Raw genomic sequence first — 22,331 nt, forward strand, 5'->3', positions numbered from 1 at the left:
CAGCAACTCCAGAACAGGGCCAGGGAAATATTTCTGGTCTTCATTCTGTTAGAAGCATACCTAGCTCAACTCCATTTTCTTCCAAGTCTTTCATATTACATGACTATATGTAACTAATAATATTTTTATTTTTATAGAAATAGTGGGTATAAAGTAAATATTTTTCATGGTAAGTAAATAACCAGTTTAAAGAATGACCTGTTGTTAACATTTGTTACACTTTAGGCCTTCGAAACCATACAACATTTTAAACAAAACTAGTCACCCAAACTCCAGTTCACCCAAACTCCTGAGTGTTACAAATGAAAATACATAAATAGCCTCAAAATGGTACCTTCAGTCATTTTTCTTCCTGTATTATTTATTAACAACTTCCACTGCTGAGCAGGATTTACAAGGAGAAAGGGAATTATTTTAGTACCAGAAGTAACTGCATTTTAACAAATGAGTTGTATTCTAAAACATACGTATCTACTACTCATTAGGAAAGTTAAGACTCAAACACGAAAATCCTGTTTTTTTCCTTTACCTACTTCAGTATGTGACACAGAAAGGTTCCATGTTACCTTCTTGGTCCCACTCCCTTGCTCATGCAGTCACACCTTCCACTCATTAAAGACGGGAAGGAACCAATCTATCCAAGCTTACTTCTGGTTGTGTCACTGACCCAACAGAGGCCAGGAGGTCCAGCATAGAAAGCATGGCTCCAGGATGGATGATGACAGCATCAGAACTCTGGAGAGATGAAGTTGCCACATGTAGTTTCAGGTCAGCAACATTTTTAGGAGGGTAGACAGCGGGAGTTGAAACAGAATGATATGCATGCCTATGAAAAGAAAGAAGGGTAATTGGGTATTTAATTCAATCACATTCTCTGTTCATTTTCTTCATCTTCTACTACCTTTCTCCACTGAGTAAAAAAAAGCCTTATAATTAGGGGTTGGGTAACAAAACACCTTAACGTTGGGAAATTAAAAAACAATATATTATCAATTCTTGAGTCACATATAGACAACTTATCAAGTCTTTTAGGCTCTTATATGTTTTTATCACTTACTATTTGGAGTGTTTCATTAAAGAATGGCACATGATGACTAGTTAATATTACTCTATGGTGTATTTGAAAGTTGCTAAAAGAGTAGATCCTAGAAGTTCTCATCACAAGGAAGAAACCATTTTTTCCTTGAATCTATGTAAGGTGATGGATGTTAACTAAACCTACTGTAGTAATCATTTTGCAACACATGTAAGCCAAGTCATTATGATGTACACCTTAAACGTTATACAGTGCAGTATATCAATTATATCTCAGTAAAACTGAAAAAAAGAAAAACAAAAAGAATAACATACATGACAGCAGATATAAAGAATAGGTGAAATTACAGTGAGTCAAAGCTCTAAGAAAGATGATATTTCTGATAATTTGTGATGAGAGTACAAGTTATATTAAGTGCCTCAGTGAGAGTGTTTTCTTTGAAATTTCCTATGTGTTTTTAACCTTTCCTTAAACCATGGGTAATATAATCAAGAACAAACAAGATCAAAGCGGCCTACTCTATAACTGGTTCAACTGAGTCAGAGTTGGCTCAGAATGCTGGCCACATGTCAATAAATGTATTAAGAATCAAGGGAGTTCTCCTTTAGCTTATTTGGAACTACATTCATGCTCTTTTGCATTATCCTCCCTACGACTGAGAATATTCACAATTTTTAAAAACTTGGGATATTTTACGTAACAAGCTTCCATGAGTTAGAAAGCCTAGCCATGCCCTTGAATGCACAACATTTCTTCTCATCAATGATCTCCACCGTCTATTTCATACTCTTCTTCTACAATTCATGAGTTTTGCACATTTTGTATCTTGGCACAAGGAAACAGATGCTTGTGGGTTCAGCCTATGGGAGCTCTTTGTTCCAATGAATTGGTTTCAGCATAATTTGTCTAATGTTGAGCTCTGTCACTGACAGCAGCGCAGTTTCAGCTCTCTGGCACAAGAGCAGCTTGGGAAACAGATGCTTTAAGTCACTGATTTAGTAGCAAAGAATTGGCACTGCCTTTTTTTTTTTTTTTTTAAGTACCATTCTCTTTTTAACAGAGATTCTAGGAAAGTATTCAGCTTCACTTAAAAAAAAGAAAAAAAAAAACACACATGTGCGCTACTGTTTAAAGTCAGCATATCCTCCACCTACTCTTTTCCACTCCCTGTTTTTTTTTCTGTTTTTGTTCAGAAAGATTTAATTTCTAAACTTACTACAATAGTTTTCTAAATGTTTATTAACAACAGCTATCCTCCTCCCATGTTTCTCCCTTTATTCTTTAAAATATTTTGACCTAACTAGAAAAAAAAAAAGATTCCTAATTCCTCTATTGTGTAATAGGAACTTCAAACCATTAAGAAATTTCATAAAAATTGTTTTCATTACACATAAAAACTAATGCAATTTTGAGAAAAAACATCAATTCTAATTGTATATTCTAGTTACAGGCCTTCCGAAATTATTTCTTAGTTGCCTGATTTAATATACATTTGAACTTAAATTACTGATATGTATAGCTAGGAAGAAGTCCTTTATGTCTTTGGAAACTGAACTCTACTAATATGTAACTATTAAAGTAGTAAACTTTTAAATCTTATATAGAAAAATATTCTAATGTAGGAATTACATTATTCTTCTCAAACTAGTAAAATACTGCAAACATTGTAGAAATCTAAAGTATGGTATTTATTAAGTAAAATTAGGTCTATTTTAACAGCCATTATATAACATTAATTCTTACTAAGTCACTTAGGTATTACCACTTTTTACATTTAGAGACTGTGGTAAGCTTATTAAATTGGTAACTACCAACCAAGATCTAACCATTTGCAAAGACAGGATAAAATGACATTGCAAAATTTAGTTAATTTTTATGTTGCAGTTACTTTTAAAGCTTAAAGAAATCGCTACTTAATATTTCAATCTAAATTCTCATATATACTTAAGACTTATCTACCTCTTTTGGGAATATATACTGAAATATTTAAATTCTGAATTTGCTTTGCCTTAATTATCAAGCGTGTATAGGCACTAAGTAATGGACACCATGTTCGAAAGATAACTAGTACTCGCCACCTATTTTGCAATTGCAGATATGTTCTGAGAGTCTTGATTACTATTTTGTATTTTGTTTTCACCTCCTCTGACTGTGATTGAATATTGTTCAGCATAATTCTGTTCCATTATTCCTTCTGAATAATGAAAAAAATTTTGAATTTTAGTTTTCCAAAATAAGGTTTCCTAGTTCTTCTTCCTCCGAGTCTTCAAATAGAGAAGAATCTCCAAGATTTTACTTGCCAGACAAGTATCACAAGTTGAAATTTCCTTAGTACCTTAATCTCCACAAGCCATAAAACTAACACAATGTTGGTTTTTCCTTTTGCAAACAAAACAAGACAAAACATGTTTTGCCACAAGAAAAAAGATGCCCATAAGCTGATGTAATTTGAGATGTTCTTGAGATATTCTAACTTCAAAAATTACTATACTGTGAAGTAAAAAAGTTTTTATTAGCTTATGATTCTTATCACTGAGCAAAATGTATGTAACCTGACCAGAATGGCAAGCTACACTGATCTTATTATTAGCATGAACAGCACTGGGAGCTTCCTTGGGGTAACATCAACTTGTAAGCCTGATTAGAATTCCCATGGATAAGATACACTCAACTACAACTGCTGATTCAGTGACAGTTTCCCCTTAGGTCAAAGACAGGACATCCTTATATGTAGCTATGTTGCAAAAGATGAAAAAATGTTTTTGATCGAAGGCCTTAAATAACTACCATATAGAATAAAATGCTGTTTTCCCTTTGTCAAACTACTATTTAAATAAATAATAGGTTCTAATAGATTTTTAAATATTTGTCCCCTTAATCTGTGAATCCCTATTGAAAGTATTGTAATTTTTGGTTAATACTTAATGAATTTAAACACAGCAATTTTTAAGCCTTTACCATGTATGATAGAATCATAAATATGATTTTTTTAATGATTAAAACTATTTAGTAATTGAAACTATTTTTCTAACATCCAGTAGTTCTCTGGGATAGTAAGCACACATGAATCTTGCAACACAAAGTATACCTTTTACCTTATTCATTTTAGCAACAGAAAAATATACTAGGTCAACTCAAATTGATTTCATAATATCTTGAATCAAGAACTACTCTTACAAAAACAAAAAAGAAACAGTAGTTTTTAAATACAAATACATTGAACAATACTAAATTCATTTAACTATGCCATGATTTACTAGAAGAAAATGAGCTGTAAGCCCCAGTGTAAATTTAAAAGAAAAGGAAAATATAAGCCCATATACCTAATGAATATAACTCTTAAAATATATTGAAATACCAAATTTATAACAAATACTTCAAATTTAGTACTAAATTAACCACAACTGTGTTCAAGTTTCAAAATCTGAACAACAGAAATAAAATTAAACAACAACATAGCAGAACCTCAGGATTCATTTTTAAAAAGCCATAGTGGGAGAGAATTAATACAAGACTTAAGGACTTGCACTTGCTTATGAGGAAAACAGGGGCAGGAAGAGTATTTGGTGCCAAGTGCACAGACTATGATCATTTTAAGTACAGGTCGCAAATGGAATCTCAAATGGATCTTAATTGTACTCTTGTCAATCAACTGCTGGTTCTTTATAGTCATAAGCATTATATATGAGGTAGACTACATCAGTTTAGAAAGAGATTTACACACAACTGATGAAAACAGGAGCTAGGGGAGATTTTTTTTATTCACTTTTTCAAAGGTTAGCCTGCATCACATTTCAACTGGTTGAACCCGATTGAGAAAATACACATTTCCTCAGCCAGTGCTGGGATGTTCATTTTGAAGTAATACTAAAAGCCAAAGAATGATCCCAAGCACATTTAAAGTGAAAAGAAAAGGGAGAAAAGTATTCTAGTTAAAGAGTAGAGGCATTACATCCTCATTTCTAAATTAATTTTAATAAAATACATGCTGGCTCTAAAATGCATATTTTAGTCCAAATAATAGAGTTGGATGACAAAATGCTACATGTCGTTCATATCTTCATAGCATCAACACATTTTACTCTCATAAATACACTCAGCAGAAGCTGACAGTTTTAAAAAACAAAAACAAAGATATCAAATAGAAAGAAAATAATTAAAGTTACAGAGCACAAAATCCACATTAATATATAACTGAACACAGAAGAAAAAAACCCACACAAGTAAAGATTGACTTCTGTTATTAGATCAGTACCTTTTCCTGGACAAAGCTGGTGTACCCCAAGGAGAGGGGAGAGAAGACTCACTTGTCAGGCAAGGAGGGATCTGTTCTGCACGACTACAGACAACAAAACAGGGTGGTTTAGAAAGGTTAGAACAGGACACAGTTGGTTGGCAGTTGGTTAGTTTCACAAGAAATACCAGTAAAAGTTTAATAGGGAACATCCTCCATACTCAGCGGGAACAAGGAACAAGACTACAACACATGCACTGAGGGAAACAGAAAAGCATGCTTAAGGCAGATGCTTATTCATTAATGTTAACATGTAACATATTTGAAAACAGAGTACTATAGGCCTTGTTTCTTGAGGAAGCAAACTAAAAATAAGGTATACTAACTAGGATAAGTTAGAAAACAAGGGAAAAGAGGTTGAATCTAAATACACAAAATTTAATTTTAAAAAACACCTTATTCCCTCAACACTACACTCTCCCATGGTTTCTATAAGTTAACAATATATATCCATTTTTATTTTCAAGGCAGGGAAAATCTGAAAACCTTTTTTACATTACCTGTGTTTTCTATCTGAATACTAAGGCCAAAGAAATAATAAGAAACATCTCAGTAGGTATTTCAAAGTAGATAATTTTATAGTTAAGGATATAAAAGCTTTTAGCTCTACCCAATAGAGTTACTTGCTTTATTTATGGGGCCATTATAGAAACGATTCACTTGTTTTATGAAGTAAAACTATGGTAATGGTTAAAAGTGATAATGCTTGGGGCAAATTAGCAGCATGATCAGCATGATCACTCTCACATTATTTTCAAAGTGAGAGCTTAATTGAAAACACACTTTAAGAACTGAAAATAAGTGATTTAGGTAAAGCAGACTTATGATCTTAGAACCCTGGATTTTCCACATCATAGATTTTATCACAATATGTTATTGTTTATTCATGTGTTTGTATTTAAGGTAAAGGATGGATATAACCAAAGTAGCCTTGTGCTGAGTTGCACCCTCAATGCCTAGCATGATGGCATGCGATAGGTATTTGTTAAGTACTTATTTAATGAAGGAATGAGTAAATTAATCTGATGGACTCTGGAACTATCAATGTCTCCCAGGGAGATATATCATTTTTTGAGGATTATAAAATGTTAGGAATGATTATGAATGTTGAGACTATATCATCTGTCTGAAAATACATGTAATCATAACTATGTTCTATTGATAACTAATATCAGTAAGTCTGGATGTACCTAACGTTCTTGAGAATAAAGAGGAAAAAGAAAACATAGGAAACACCACCATGAAAAGTAAACTTCAGGGACTTCCCTGGTGGCGCAGTGGTTAAGAATCTGCCTGCCAATGCAGGGGATATGGGTTTGATCCCTGGTCTGGGAAGATCCCATATGCTGTGGAACAACTAAGCCCATATGCCACAACTAGTGGGCCTGTGCTCTAGAGTCCACGCACCACAACTACGAAGCCTGCGCACCCTAGAGCCCGTGCGCTGCAACTACTGAGCCTGCGTGCTGCAACTACTGAAGCCCGTGTGCCTAGAGCCGGTGCTTCACAAGAAGAGAAGCCACCACAATGAGAAGCCCACGCACCGCAACGAAGAGTAGCCCCCGCTCGCCGCAAATAGAGAAAGCCCCCGCGTAGCAACTGAGACCCAACATGGGGGGAAAAAAAAGTAAACTTCATTGAAACTGCTCCGTTAACTGCATAGAGAGCTTAACTCTAACCTGGTTTTACAAATAATACACAGATGTCCATGCTGAAAAGCTTAAGATCAGAGCAATAGTAATATTCACAAATAAAGTGATAAGTAAATGAGAGAGAAGATTCATTTGTTTTCATTTTCTTTCAGATTAAATTATAATTTAAGCCTTAATGTTGAAGTCATACATAGTATACCCTTTAATTCAGAGCACAGAGCAGAGCCATACCTGTCAAAAGAATCTGTGGCTACTTTGTAGAGATAAATAAAGAGTTTACTGCAGTGCCGTAGAGTGGGTGACACTGAATCCATCAAGATTACGTCTTCCTCTAAAAGTCTCTGAAATGGCTGTGTATTTGAGGGGAAGACATTCATGGGGCTTATTTTTCTTAGGTCTGAGAAACAGCCAAGAAATCGAACGGCATCTGCCAACTTCTCATACTGAATCTCTGTTTTGAAGAAATGAGAGTTGGCCGGCTCATAGCGCATTGCTGCAGTCAATGTGCAGAACACAGTGTGGAGAAGTTCAAACACTTGATTCTGGTTCACTTTCTCCCAGCCATTCTTGGGTGGTGAGCTCAAAGATCTTTCCATAGCAACAAGCAAGGACGTAATGTACACAAATCCTCCAACTTTCCTAAAAACTGTTCTTGAACGATGGCTTTCTCGAAGGACTGACAGGAGGGCCTACAGGGGACAAAGAAACAACACAAACAAACACAAACTTATAATTCAAATTAAAGAAAAATAACTGTACATGAATGTCAAAGGGGAATGCCATTCTGTGAACATCTGATATGAGTATTTTTGTCATTTACCGAATAAGCAGTCTTATGAAGCATGCCAAATATTTTGCTAATTAAAAAGTGCCATATTAAAAGCAGAAGATCGTTTTAGAAAACACTATCGCATATTGCTTTTGACAGAATAATGGATATATCCAAATCCTGGCCGAAAAACTTTTCCTATATAGTTGATGAATAATGACATCAATGAATTCAGTGATTTTTACAAAGTAATTTTATTAAATAAGTAAAATACATATTCAAGTATAATTTTACACAATCATGAAAACTTACGACTGTGTGTATACAAAATGATTTATTCTAGAAAGGATCAGAGAGATGATCAGGGAAGCCAAGAGCTGAAGTATTCCGATTCATATAAAATGACCATATCCCGATGCTTTGGAAAGAGCAGTCACTTCAGAGGAGTTATTAGACATTCTCTCTTGCAAAGTGAACTGCGGCCTGAGGGCTGAAAGCATGCTCTTTCCCAGAATAGCTGTTAAGGCCAAACAGGTAAAACAATCTTTTATAACTATAAGTTATTTTCTGAAGTGTCATACTTTTAACATAGTTTATTATTAAAAATAACACATTATAAAATTACTTAACATTTTATGGGGCACTTACTATGTATTAGGTATTTCTTTAAGTGCTTTAATACATTAGCTTATTTAATTCTCTCAATAATCCTATGCATTGGAACTATTATTATCCGCACTTTAGAGATGAAAAATTGAGGCCCCACGTGGTTAAATAATTTGCCAAAGGCTTATACAATGGCAAAGATAGGATTTAAATCCAGGCAGTCTGATTCCCCTACTCATGCACTTAACCATGAAGCTATACTGCCCCAAACAGCAATTCGAAATCTGTTTGCAGATACACAGGCTCCTTTTCCCTGTTTCAGCAACTGAAACACCATGAGAACTTAATTTTGCTTAAGATACAATTTACAATCTTCCCAGTCATTACATTTGAAAAGGCCATTTTATTAAAATATCTCATACATTTCTAATAGTATTTGCAAAAGGGAAAAGCTAAATATTCATATATATAATTACCTTTTTCAAATATACTATTGATACTTTAGAAATTATGAGATTCCACTGTACATACCTATACCTTATTATTTTAAAAGACAGAAAATGTACAATCTGTATATGTAAATAAAATTTAGAAATACAGTGTATTTCTTCCATTATTCTGCAGTTAGTTTCGTTTCCGTATCTTCTCAAATTTAATAAACTGTACTCATAATATCAACTCCTATTTACAACAAGACTTCATAAATTTTTGTTATTTTTAAGCATCTTATAACCTAGCCTGAAGGTTAAATGCAAGGGCTAGAGTTAGAACGCTTGGGTGGAAATTTTGACCCCAACATTAAAAATCATTTCACTGTGGTCAGTTGCTTAACCTTTCTGTGCCAGAGTTTCCTCTTATGTAAAATCTAGACAATAATAAGAACTTACTTTACAGGAAATACATATAAAACCCTTAGCAAAGTGCCTGGCATAAAAACCCATAACCATCATCATCTTCAAAAACACACTGGGGAAAAACTGGACATGTATTATTTTATATATGAGGAAGCACGAGTTAGGAGTCAAAGTAATATGTACAAAATTGTATCGCTGGTCAGAATTATGATAGGGGTCAGAAAAACAGTGCTTATTAATCCTTAGTCCAAAAGTACTCTATGTTGTGTGTTTCTGGATAAGTTCACCTCCTACTGCCTCAAAACTGGTTACTCTGTTGGCACTGTGACATTATCACAGCATAATCTCGGTATCTGAAAATTTCAGATACCATGAATAACTTAATATCCTGCTTAAATCAATAATTAATGATAATGTAGCAAATGCCAAAGTTACAAGGAGATATAGATGCGAGGTGGTTAATTAGGCAAAATCATCAGCTACATATTCACTCCATTTGCATAAATCTAATGCTTACAATTCAAATTTGTACATTGGCAGAATTATAAAATACTACATATTACAAATTAAACTACATAGGTCTGTGGTTGTCTCAACTGAATGGAGACAGTGAAAAGCAATTCTGAATGAAGCAAAAATGGAAACTGAAACTGGAATCCCAAATCCTCCTCGCTGCTTTCCAACACTACTTCATGCCCTCAAAGCAGTGGAATGCTGGAGCCAGCTCATACTGGTCTGGAGAGCCAACAGTTTTATTTTTGGAATTCTGCATACCAGTTGTTAAAAACATAACCATAATTAAAAATTAAGTTCTATAAATTTAAAACTAAATTAATTATTGCAAAAACAAAAGTGGTAAATACTCAAAACTGTACTTCTTAGTTATTTTCTATATTTTTATTATTATTTGTGCCCTTGAGATATTATACAATGGGGTGCTACTGTATACCTCTTCCCAAGCCACATTCAGTAACACATTAGCTGCCTGAAACAGGTCACAGTGGGAGTATTGACACCATGGAAATCAGTAAATGCAGCAATATCAGGACCCCCTCCTGTCTTCCTCCTGTCTCAGAGTCAGTTACCACCATTTACCAGAACAACACTGTTTCAAAATTACAGGTCAGTTAATTGCCTCTTGTTGGCTTTATCTACCAATATTTTACAAATCCAATTACAAAGGTACCAAGAAAGGAGGAAAATGTATGTTTAAAAAGCTGGCACCCTTAATGACTTTTGAAGGCACTTGTTTTTACCCCACAATCCCCTCAAATATACAAATGTTCCTCAATATTGATATGCATGTGGATGTCTTCCTTGTCTAAGAGATAAATTGTGGTCAGATTATTCTTGCTTTTAAGTTAAAATGCACACTCAAAACTGTCATTATGGGAATTCCCTGGCGGTCCAGTGGTTAGGACTCCTGGCTTTCACTGTCAGGGCCTGGGTTGAATCCCTGGTTGGGGAACTAAGATCCCACAAGCCATGCAGCCAGGCCAGAAAAAAAAAAATTGTCATTATGCTCAAAACAGGGTGAAACATACAACAGCATAAAGAAAAACACACAAATTTCTCATTATTGATGAGAAATTAACTGAATAAAGCAAAAGTTTAATAAAAGAAATACATGATTCTAGAAGGGAGCTATACTTCCTGTCATGTGTGTGCCAGGAACAGGGTGAGGGTCCCAGGAGAGGAAGTCAGAGGGAAAAGAGATAGCTGTCATCCCCAGGGCCCTTGGAGGTCAGGTTAGAGACACTGGCTTTTCTTCAATTATTATTTTGACATAATTTTAGACTTGACGAAAAATTGCAAGAATAGTTCATAATAGTTTTAAGTCATTTAAAAACAGCCACAGATTTTAGTAGTAAAAATCATACCAAACACTTATCAAACTTACTCTTAGGATGTCAGTCTTCAGCTGCAGTTCTGTTGGTGGGGCTGAGTGCATCAACCCCAGGAGCGTGCCCATGTCATCATCCCCATTTGGAGAAAGCACCAACTGCTGGATCATCATCAGGGCATGCTGCCGACATTGTGGGTACCTTACTATATTATGTGCACATCTTGCACCTCCAAATTCTCGAAAAATTCCTTGGAGGAAGGAGAAAAAAGAACAATATGGGCTAACTTAAAACATTCTAAGCCAAATGAATTAAAACCTGATCTTTTTGTAGAAAGAATAACTCTGAAGAATGCACATAAAATCCACCCAGCTATTTCACTTTTCAAATTACAATAGAAAAATCTCCTTTTAAATTTACAATTACAATACAATACAAAACTGTGGGTTGTCAGCAAAGGCATATACAAATTTTCGTAGATTTCCTTTATGCAAGAATACCCTGGGGCTTCCCTCGCAGCGCAGTGGTTAAGAATCTGCAACTAAGCCCACGCGCCACAGCTACTGAAGCCCGTGTGCCTAGAGCCTGTGCTCTGCAACAAGAGAAGCCCACACACCTCAATGAAGAGTAGCCCCCGCTCACTGAAACCAGAGAAAAGCCAGAGCGCAGCAACGAAGACCCAATGCAGTCAAAAATAAAATAAATAAATTTGAAAATAAAAGAAAAGGAGAGAGAGGGAGCAACTGTAAAAAAAAGGAAAAAAAGAAAAAAAGCATGTCCTGGTATGATCAACATGTCCAACTTCTCCAAATCTAGACTATTCGGAAATTTCATAGGTAGATACCAAAGAGGCCAATATTTTTATGTAGAGGCTTTACTGAACAATACTTGAAATCAGTTTAGTAAAAGGCTTTTAGGGGCTTCCCTGGTGGTGCAGTGGTTGAGAGTCCGCCTGCCGGTGCAGGGGACATGAGTTCGTGCCCCGGTCCGGGAGGATCCCGCATGCTGCAGAGCGGCTGGGCCCGTGAGCCATGGCCGCTGAGCCTCCGCGCTGCAACGGGAGAGGCCACAACAGTGAGAGGCCCGCGTACCGCAAAGGTAAAAAAAAAAAAAAAAAAAAAAAGGCTTTTAGATGAACAATATTCCAAATAAATGAGGTTTAAACTGAACAAGGCTTCTAAAACAGTAGCAAGAAAACAATGGAATAAATTATTCTGCAATGAGAAAAATTACAAGGAACCAAACTTTATTAGTTAGTAGAGCACACAAACAAAAAGAAGACAAACGCTATAAACAGAAAGCATTAGGCACTGCTCTGTCCCAAAGGCTTTACGTAGATTGATTGATTTAATCCTCACCCCCTACTACACAGATGAACATATGAGACACAAAGAAGTTGAGTAACTTCTCAAGAAGTTGAGTGGCCAAGGTCAGCCATACAGCTAGCAAACAGCCAGCAGGATTTATGCCTATATAGGCACGTTCTATAGCCTGTGCTTTTGACCATGAATGATACTATTCTTATGTCAAATACCATCTTTTGAGTATATAAAAAAAATGGACCAAGTGATCTAAATCATCAATTAGTATTTCCTCCAAAGTAACTGTTCTATCCTTTATACTTTCAGAGTACCTTGTATATGCCACTATTGTAATAGTTTGTATCAAACCGTCTTAATATTATTTGCTTATATATTTGGTCCCCCGTTAATTTGATTTCTTTTTTTTTTTTTTTTTACATCTTTATTGGAGTATAATTGCTTTACAATGGTATGTTAGTTTCTGCTTTATTTCCTTCTGGTCTGTGTTTCAAAAAGTGTTTCCTGAAGGAATAAATGTCAAGTATATTTTGTGGAAGTGGCCACTGTTCTATTTAGTGACTTTCTATTTGCTAACTTCATAAGAATTCTATAACCTTGAAGTGAGTGTAAGTCATGTGCCTGAGATTTAGCACATGGAAGGCCAGGTTTATTTACTTCCTGGTGGTCAAGTAGTGCCCATTAGACAATCATAATAGCTAATAATTTTTGAATACTTACTATGAGTGAAATACTATTTTAAGTGCTTGAGATCTCACAGCTAATAACATCTTTCTTAAGAAGGAAAAGACAGTCAATAAGAAAAGAACTTTGTGAAAATGTCTGGCATGCTGGGAGATGGATTAAGCGACATTTGGTCTTATAGGGTCAACTCTTCAGTGGAATTGTTCAGTCTCTTCCTATGTAACTCTAGATCATGTCATAAAAAGCTAATTTGCGAAATAAATTGTTAGTACATCCTCATTACATTTCTATTTCAGCTAACTAAATTTAGTTAGTGGAAATAAGGAGATTATGATACCACAGACAAAATGTTAGTATCATACCCATTAAATTTTATCACACTTATTGTTTGTATTACCTTCTAAATTCATTCAACTCTGTACTGGCATTTACCAAAACTGTACTTAAATAATTACTTATACAATTATGTGTTTACATCTTTCTTCATCAGGTTGTAATTCCTTTGGGGCAAGAATTATCCTTTTTTGTGGGGCTGCCTTGGGTCTTCGTTGCTGCGTGCGGGCCTTCTCTAGTTGCGGTGAGCGGGGGCTACTCTTCATTGTGGTGCGCGGGCTTCTCATTGAGGTGGCTTCTCTTGTTGTGGAGCATGGGCTCTAGGCGCGTGGGCTTCAGTAGTTGCCGCACGTGGGCTCAGTAGTTGCAGAACTAGGCCCTAGAGCGCACAGGCTTCAGTAGTTGTGGTGTGTGGACTCAGTAGTTGCAGTGCGCGGGCTCTAGAACACAGACTCAGTGGTTGTGGCGCACGGGCTTAGTTCCTCCGTGGCATGTGGGATCTTCCCAGACCAGGGATCGAACCCGTGTCCCCTGCATTGGATTCTTAACCACTGTACCACCAGGGAAGTCCAAGAATTATCTCTGCATTTTGAACGCCTAGCATGGTGTCTAGGACACATGATATATTTTATATGTTGCATGTTGGGCTCCTCCGCATTCAGGCAAATAGGCATGCATTTGTGTGTTTGCTAGTTCATTTATTTGTTCATTAACTCATTCATTTCTAGCTTGCCATAACACTTAAAATACAATTCAAGTTCCTCAGCATGGCCTAAAAAAGCTCTATATGATCTGGGCTCAGCCTACTCATCTGAACTCACCTCCTCATCACTTATTCCTTTCAAGTTGTATTGACATTGGTGCCTGGGAGGTTTCTGACATTGGCTGAAATTTTAAGTAAACTTTTTCAAAAGCAAGTGTGATATTTTATAAATACAGTGGACCGTTTATTAATGACAGGTAGAAAAAGAATGAAGAAAAGTTGAGATTAAAGATAAACAAAAGATTTACTGAATCTATTTTTACCTGGGAGAGGCAAGTTTTATTCTTTTCAGTATTTCCCTAAGGTTGTAACATTATAATACTCTGACTTGAATTACTAAATAATTAAGAGAATCACCATGTTTTGGAAAATATTTAAATAAGCAAAGTTATTTGATGAAGAGTCTGTACTATATAAGTAAAAAAAACAGAAAAAGAATACTTCAAACACAAGGCATACAATAAAATATAAGAATATATTTTGAAGTAATAATAATGTTATATATTTTGCCATTCATAAACTTAGGAAGGTCAAAAGTATTGCATTTCTAGAGATATGATAGTGCCATCACTGAATCAGTAGTTTTTCCTCTAAGAGACAGGAGCATTTCAGAAGCAAGAATCATTACAGAAGACAGACCAGAGGTAATATCCTCCCAAAGCATTTGCTAGAAAATTTTCTAATTACCTGCATTTGTGTTTGATCCTTGAAGAAGCACTGTCAAGGTCTCCATGACCAACAAAGCCAGGTGTTTTTGGTCTTCAAATGAACTATTATTTCTTGAGTCCCCTAGGAAAAAAGAATTAAAGGTCCAAATCACAGAAGTTATAAGCTTACTTTTTTCTGGATTTAGCATTTTTTAAATAATTTTAAAAATAATTCCTATCACTTTTACCATCAACACAACTTACATAATACAGCCTTTAAAAACGATACACATGTCTACCAACTACCAAAAGTGAAGTCAAAATCAATGTTCATAGATTTCATTTTGGTGTGGCTAGAAAGCTAGAGCTACCTAACAAATATTAAAAAGGAAAATGCCAATCAAAGTAAAATGTATCCTTCTCACAGGTGCTTTCCTAATCAAGGAGGTCAACAGAAGAATGCTAGATTTTAATGCACCAAAGAGAATGAAGAGTTTATGAATAGTGCTGTCTATTCAACTTGCATTAATTCATTCAACATGTTTAATACTAAGTGCCAGATACTACTATGCTTTAAACAGATTTATCAGGAAGGACGAAAAACATCAAATTTAAGGTACCTAATGATAATACATATGTGTATATATAATATCACTAAAAAGATATATTTATTTGCTCTCTATAATTAATAAAAACATTTCAAGGCACCTAAACATCCCAACTGTTTCTAGAAGCTTTTTTTATTCCCTCTTAGAAACAAAGTAGTAGACATTGGTCACGTGGATCATAAATGTTTTCCTCAGTTTTTACCTTAAATTCTCTTCCACCACGACATACTTCTGTACCCCCCAACCCCCTGCCTTTCCCCAATTCCCTAACAGAGGTTGAATGAACAAGTTAACCTGTGGGAAACATTCACAAGGATCTCATAATAAAGCACATTATTAAGTAATTCAAATCAATAACAAAATGACAGGCAAAACATGAACAAAACACCCTGCTCAAACCCCTTTGTCAAATAAAAATAAAATTATGGAAAGTGCTTTACCTTGTTCATGTAGTGCCTGAGTTGGATCCTTCAAGAGGGCAGCATATTTGTGCAAAAGGTTTACCATGACCTCCAGAAGGCCCACCTCCCTGAACACGTCTTTAAATATGTAGTCATGTCGTGTAAACTTAAGAAGTGTTTTCATTGCAATAATGCTACAGTGGTAAGAAGAGCTAGATTTTAAGAGGATGCTAACACTAATAAGTTCTTTACAAGGGATATAATTTAAGCTAAAAACGACAAACTCCAGCATCTCGAAGTATTTGTTTTGTACTTCTGGGAGTTTAGAAATCTTTTCTGCAAACTGTGACAGTGTGTGCTGTGACTCTAGGATGAAATAATTGGCATTGTCAGCCATGTAAATATTTGTGATGGCATCAAGAATGATGTGGGCAAGGAAGTTGGTTTTTGCTTTTAAAAATGCATTCTGAAGAACTGCAAAGGCCTGGACGTTTCTCACACTGTGACCTAAAATAGAAAACAAGAACACAAAAGTCAGTGCTATGTGATATTTTCAACATGGCAAACAAGTCTATTTATTTATTTTTAAAATATGGAATTTAATAAATTTATTTATTTTTGGCTGCATTGGGTCTTTGTTGCTACACGCAGGCTTTCTCCAGCTGCGGCAAGTGGGGGCTACTCTTTGTTGTGATGTGCTGCCTTCTCATTGCGGTGACTTCTCTTGTTGTGGAGCACGGGCTCTAGGCGCGCGGGCTTCAGTAGCTGTGGCACACGGGCTCAGCAGTTGTGGCTCGCGGGCTCTAGAGCACAAGCTCAATAGTTGTGGCGCATGGGCTCAGTTGCTCTGAGGCATGTGGGATCTTCCTGGACCAGGGCTTGAACCCCTGTCCCCTGCATTGGCAGGCAGATTCTTTTTTTCTTTTTTTGGTAAGCAAAATAATATCTTTATTAATTTAATTTTTAACACCTTTATTGGAGTATAATAGCTTTACAATTGTGTGTTAGTTTCTGCTTTATAACAACGTGAATCAGTTAGACATATACATATGTCCCCATATCTCTTCCCTCTTGCATCTCCCTCCCTCCTACCCTCCCTATCCCACTGCTCTAGGTGGTCACAAAGCACCAAGCTGATCTCCCTGGCAGGCAGATTCTTAACCACTGTGCCACCAGGGAAGTCCCAAAAGAAGTCTATTTAAACAGATTATGAATTGTAACATCTATCAACTATTTACTAAGAATACATCCTGTTTTCACAAAAGGTCTTCTTTGTCTTCAACAGGTTCAGTCATTTAATTAAAAATAAATAACACTAATTAAGCTTTTAATGCAGCATTATGAATATTCTGATTCCAGAATAGTATATATTGAAACATCAGACTGTTTTAGAAAAAATAAAGCAAATTATACAGGTCTAGGCTTCAGAGTTTGGAAATGTGCAGGAGTGTTACTTTTTATTATCTGTAAGATTGACCTTGACTATAAGAACAGTTACCTCTCAATGTGAAAAGACTTTCAGGCTGAAGAGGTAACAGGCATGAGAACAGCAAAAATGGCAGCAGGAAAACAGGAGGGGAAAAAAATTCTCTAAGTTCCAGTTTTACATTTTTAATTATAACATTAGAACTTTCATGAAATTTTAATTCGGAAATTTATTTTGTTTTCAAGCTGGAAGTGCAATTTGTTTACATACACATTTGTTAAAGCAATTTATGGCCAGCTACTAGCTATATTTATAAATATCTGATTTTCAAACACACCAACTAGAAAAAACAAAAATCTGTATATAATTGCTCCTGTGAGGCAAATTAGTGACAATCATTATAAAGAAATTAACATAGGAAATATGTGAGGCAAATGAAAACAAGCGTTTGTCTATAAAAACTGTCCCCAGGTTCACAACCATTAGGAATATAAAGCATTTGCAAGAGTGACCAAACAGTTAACACAGAGCCTTACAGAATCAGCTGCATTTTAGAAATAGGATAAACACAGAACGAGGAAAAATATAAAATGGGTTAGAAAGACTGCTCAGAAATTCTGGTTTGGATATTATCTGAAAAATGCAAAGATTTAAAAAAATCTTCAGTCTATACGTGACTTTAAATTTGTTTGTTTATAACATACAAACTTATTCCATGTGTGCCAAATATCAAATCCTTACTTCCAGTTCCTTATTAATGTGATGCTTGCTCTTTTTGAGTACATCTTTACTTTTTATTACCTGCAGGTAGTCAAAAACCAAGCTTTGGTAGACTGATGAACATACAAATGTACAAGTCTGACTACGTGTGATTAATAAGGTTAAAGAATAACTCTAATCAATATTTTGCATCTTTGGGCTATATGACAATATCATTTCTCACCATAAAGAAAGGAGTTAGAAAGAGCTGAACTTAGGGTAATGTGGGAAAATTTAGATTTTTCCGAGTTTAATTTTCGTGATCTGGTTTTAAGTGATGTCACTGACAAAACATAAGGCATGGGGCTTCCCTAGTGGCGCAGTGGTTGAGAGTCCACCCGCCGATGCAGGGGACACAGGTTCGTGCCCCAGTCCGGGAAGATCCCACATGCCACGGAGCGGCTGGGCCCGTGAGCCATGGCCGCTGAGCCTGCGCGTCCGGAGCCTGTGCTCCGCAACGGGAGAGGCCACAACATTGAGAGGCCCGCGTACCACCAAAAAAAAAAAAAAAAATGGATAAGGCATATTAACCACCAACCCCAAAGAGCTGAACTGAACACAATATGTAAAAATACACACAATTAAAAGTCAAATGTAAAATGTGGTAATCCTCGCATATAAAGATAACAGTAGAAATGCAGTGGTCAGAGGAATTTTGGCTCTTCGTAATTTCTTTTTACTTACAGTAAGTAAGTAATGAATCTGCTCTGATTCATTACTTACTCCTTAATCCCCCTTTTTATCCAATTCATCTAGGGGCCATTAGCAAGTAGTTAAAGTAGGTTGATCAGAGTAAATGACCAAGGAACATCAAGACTAACTGGTCTCCAAGACCAGCTTCAAGAGCAGAGCATTTTAACCAATGCAATCAGTCTTATAGTAACATGTAAAATTCAATCATTCCTGTGACTAATCCAGAAAAAGATTCTGTAATATTATTTCCAAATTTAGTACACCTTATATACAATGAAACTAAACAGAATCTAATAATTTGGCTTTCTATCAGGAAAAACGATCTAAAGGAATGTCAGAACTCTAATTCCAAAATTAGTGGCATACACATTTGAAGTGTTGATGGTATCAGGAGTAATTATTCAGGACTGTCATAGCCATTAAATTCCTACAATATTTAATTGGGAAGGGAGCATAATTAAATCTAAAAGATAATTAAAAGATTGCTCTATATGAGACAGGAATATCCCCTAAATATTGACACATAAATACTCTAATATTTTAACTAAACAGATATATCCTGTATAAGTTTCAAAATTTGCATTAACTGACTAAAATCTGTTTAGCACACAAATAGCTAAAATAAGAGTAAAGTAAGGAAATCATTCTAACAGATGACAATCACCATCTCATTACTCTCAAGTCTATATAAGCAGAAACAAAAGAAACTAATTATTCTAAGGTTTAGAAGAACAAGTGTATACACAACAAAGAATAGAGCTTTCCTATTTTCAGAATCTAATGTAAAAGTGAACGCTTGAAAAAAGAGCTTATATGACACAAGCATAAGCAAAATGTAAAATGAAGTAAGAATAAAGGTCTGAATAAAGAAATGCAAGCATTCATTCAGTAAACACACTGAATATTATTTTTCAGATTCCAAGTCACCAGAGTTAGATTCCATGCAACACTGCAGAGGACGGCTCTGAGGAGTAGAGATGAATAGAAAGGTGAACAGTTACAAAGACACCTATGGTAATCCAGGTGAGTGATCTGTACAGCCTCAACTAAGGTAGTGGCAGTAGGGCTGTTACCAGAAGGGAGGAAATTAATAAACGTTTAGGAAGTATAAGACAGAAAGTAACGAATGAATTACACATGTGAGTGACCAATCAGAATGACAGCTGGCTATAGACAATCCTCAGGGTTATACTCCCGCAAGCCAGCTGAACATCAGCCCTGGCCACATTGGCATCCAATATAAAGTGAACCAGAATAGATAAAAAGCTCTCAAAAGTAAACCCATGGGGCTTCCCTGGTGGCGCAGTGGTTGAGAGTCCGCCTGCCGATACGGGGACACGGGTTCGTTCCCCGGTCCGGGAAGATCCCACATGCCGCGGAGCGGCTAGGCCCGTGAGCCATGGCCGCTGAGCCTGCGCGTCTGGAGCCTGCGCTCCGCAACGGGAGAGGCCACAACCGTGAGAGGCCCGCGTACCGCAAAAAAATAAAAAAAGTAAACCCATGATGAACAATGCAAGGCACTTTGGTTACTAGCGTGAACAAAAATACGAGAAAGGAAAAAATACATTATCCTTTTATATTGGTTAATGTGTTATGAGAATTAATGTGTTACAAGACAATGTTTGTAAAGGTGAAGCCACAGAAAAGTTCTGAAAAAGACAGGTATGGTCTTTTTTTATGAAGAGATATATTCTCTATTAAACATGTATTAAAAGAACTCGCTGTGTTTAGGGAACAAATTTGGAAGCTATGAATTACAGAGTACAACCTTGCAAAGATGTTTCTAGCATAGTTAAGGTAAAAAACCACCATGGCGTTGTTATTAAACAGAAGGACTGCTACATTTTTCTTTAATTTCCTTCTTTAGAAAAATCTATCTGCTGGTGAGGATACAAAGTTTTATAAAAAGCATTTTCTATATAATATAGAAACGGGAGTCATTTTCAAGCTTTAACATACACACACAGATACATTTACCAGCTTCACTAATAACTCAGTCTACTTTTTCTTTTAAATTTTATATTTCTATACTGTTTCACTTGACCTAAAATCAGCAGTAAAAATAAGGTAGGTAAACTGTATCTATGTATAGAGCAATATAAGGCAGATATATTCATGTTTTCTCTTTTAAATGTAATTATCAATGAATGGGTAAAAATTCCTTGGTAACAGGAATTTTCTTTTCATAGATAATGAAAGGGAAACCAGTGACGTCAAAGAAAATATTCCCCAAAGTACCGCTAAGAAATAACTGACAAAAAGTATGATAGTGTCAAATATATCAGAATATACACAGCTCCAACTTATAAATAATCCAGACCAAAGAGTTAAAATCTGTAAAGGACTATCACTGCCTCATTCTATCAATGTTTAATAAACATGGCCTCATCACAGCTGGATTTCCTCATCTCCATTCCTGTGCAATAGTCCATTATCTCTTCTATAAACTACAACAAGCAATCCAAAATGAAATTACAAAAACAATTTTATTCACAACAGTATCAAAAAGAATAAAATATTTAAGAATAAATTTAACAAAAGAATTGAAAGTTCTATACAATGGACACTATAAAACATTGCTGAGAGAAAATACTAGGACCCAAATAAGGGATAGTTGTATGCTCATGAATTGAAGGACTCAATACTGTTAAGCTGTCAAGTCTCTCCAAACTGATCTATAGATTCAATGTACTCCCAACGAATATCTCTACAGGCTTTTTTTTTTCGTTTTCAATAACTGACTAATTATTAAATTCATATGGAAGTTCAAAGGACCTAGAATAGCCAAAATAATTTTAAAAAGGAAGAACAAAATTGGACAACTTAAATGACTCTATTTCAAGACTTTAAAGATATAGCAATCAAGACCATATAGTATTGGCTTAAGGACAGACACATTAATGGAGCAGAACTGAGACAGAGTTCCAAATGTATCGTTAAATAATCTTTTTCAATAAACAGTCCTAGCACGTGTGCATATCCGTATCGGGAAAACAAACAAACAAACCTTACTTCCTACCATATACAAAAATTAACTTGAAAGGTATCATAGACCTTAGTGTAAGAGTTAAAATATGAAACTCCTAGAAGAAATCAGGAGATCTCAGTGAATTTGGGTTAGGATTTCTTCAGTATGAGGCAAAACCCACAAAATATTTTAAAAGTGATAAATTGGACTTCATCAAAATTAAAAACTTGTGATCTTCAAAGATATTACCAAGAAAAGGCACAACAAGACTAAGAGAACATACTTACAAAATGTATGTATCTTATAAAGGACTTATCCAGAATATCTGAAGAACTCTTAAAATTCCAGTAAAACAAACAATCCTATCAAAAATTAGACACAGAGATCTGAACCAAAGTAGAGACACAGACAGCAAATAAGAACATAAAAAGATGCTTGAAATATTTTAGAAAAAGGCAAATTATATTTTAAAAAAGATACTATTACATACTTGAATATTTAAAATTAAGACTAATAACACCAAGTGTTTCTGAGGATGTAAAGCAAACTTTCATACATAGCTGATGTGAATGCAAAATGGGACAGCCACTTTAGAAAACAGTTTGGCAGTTTCTCATAAAGTTAAACATACATCTACCATATGAATCAGTAATTCCACTGCTTGGTATCACCCCA

At 35.4% G+C, this 22,331-nt stretch overlaps 1 protein-coding gene across 7 annotated transcripts in view; it reads right to left on the bottom strand.

Moving 5' to 3' along the window:
• The window catches only part of WDFY3 (WD repeat and FYVE domain containing 3), a 261,585-nt gene that overhangs the window by 115,044 nt on the left and 124,210 nt on the right, over positions 1-22,331 (bottom strand). For 6 of the 7 annotated variants that reach the window (XM_082838933.1, XM_082838932.1, XM_082838927.1 and 3 more), the window contains 6 exons: positions 15,850-16,317; positions 14,842-14,943; positions 11,112-11,305; positions 7,214-7,671; positions 5,292-5,375; positions 649-826 (listed from right to left, as the gene is read on the bottom strand). In XM_082838933.1, the coding sequence (XP_082695059.1) occupies positions 649-826; positions 5,292-5,375; positions 7,214-7,671; positions 11,112-11,305; positions 14,842-14,943; positions 15,850-16,317 (1,484 nt within the window). The remainder of the gene's footprint in view (positions 1-648; positions 827-5,291; positions 5,376-7,213; positions 7,672-11,111; positions 11,306-14,841; positions 14,944-15,849; positions 16,318-22,331) is intronic. The other variant, XM_082838930.1, reaches the window with a different exon arrangement.

Source organism: Leucopleurus acutus, assembly GCF_964270905.1.
Source record: "Leucopleurus acutus genome assembly, chromosome: 4".
NCBI lineage: Eukaryota > Metazoa > Chordata > Mammalia > Artiodactyla > Delphinidae > Leucopleurus > Leucopleurus acutus.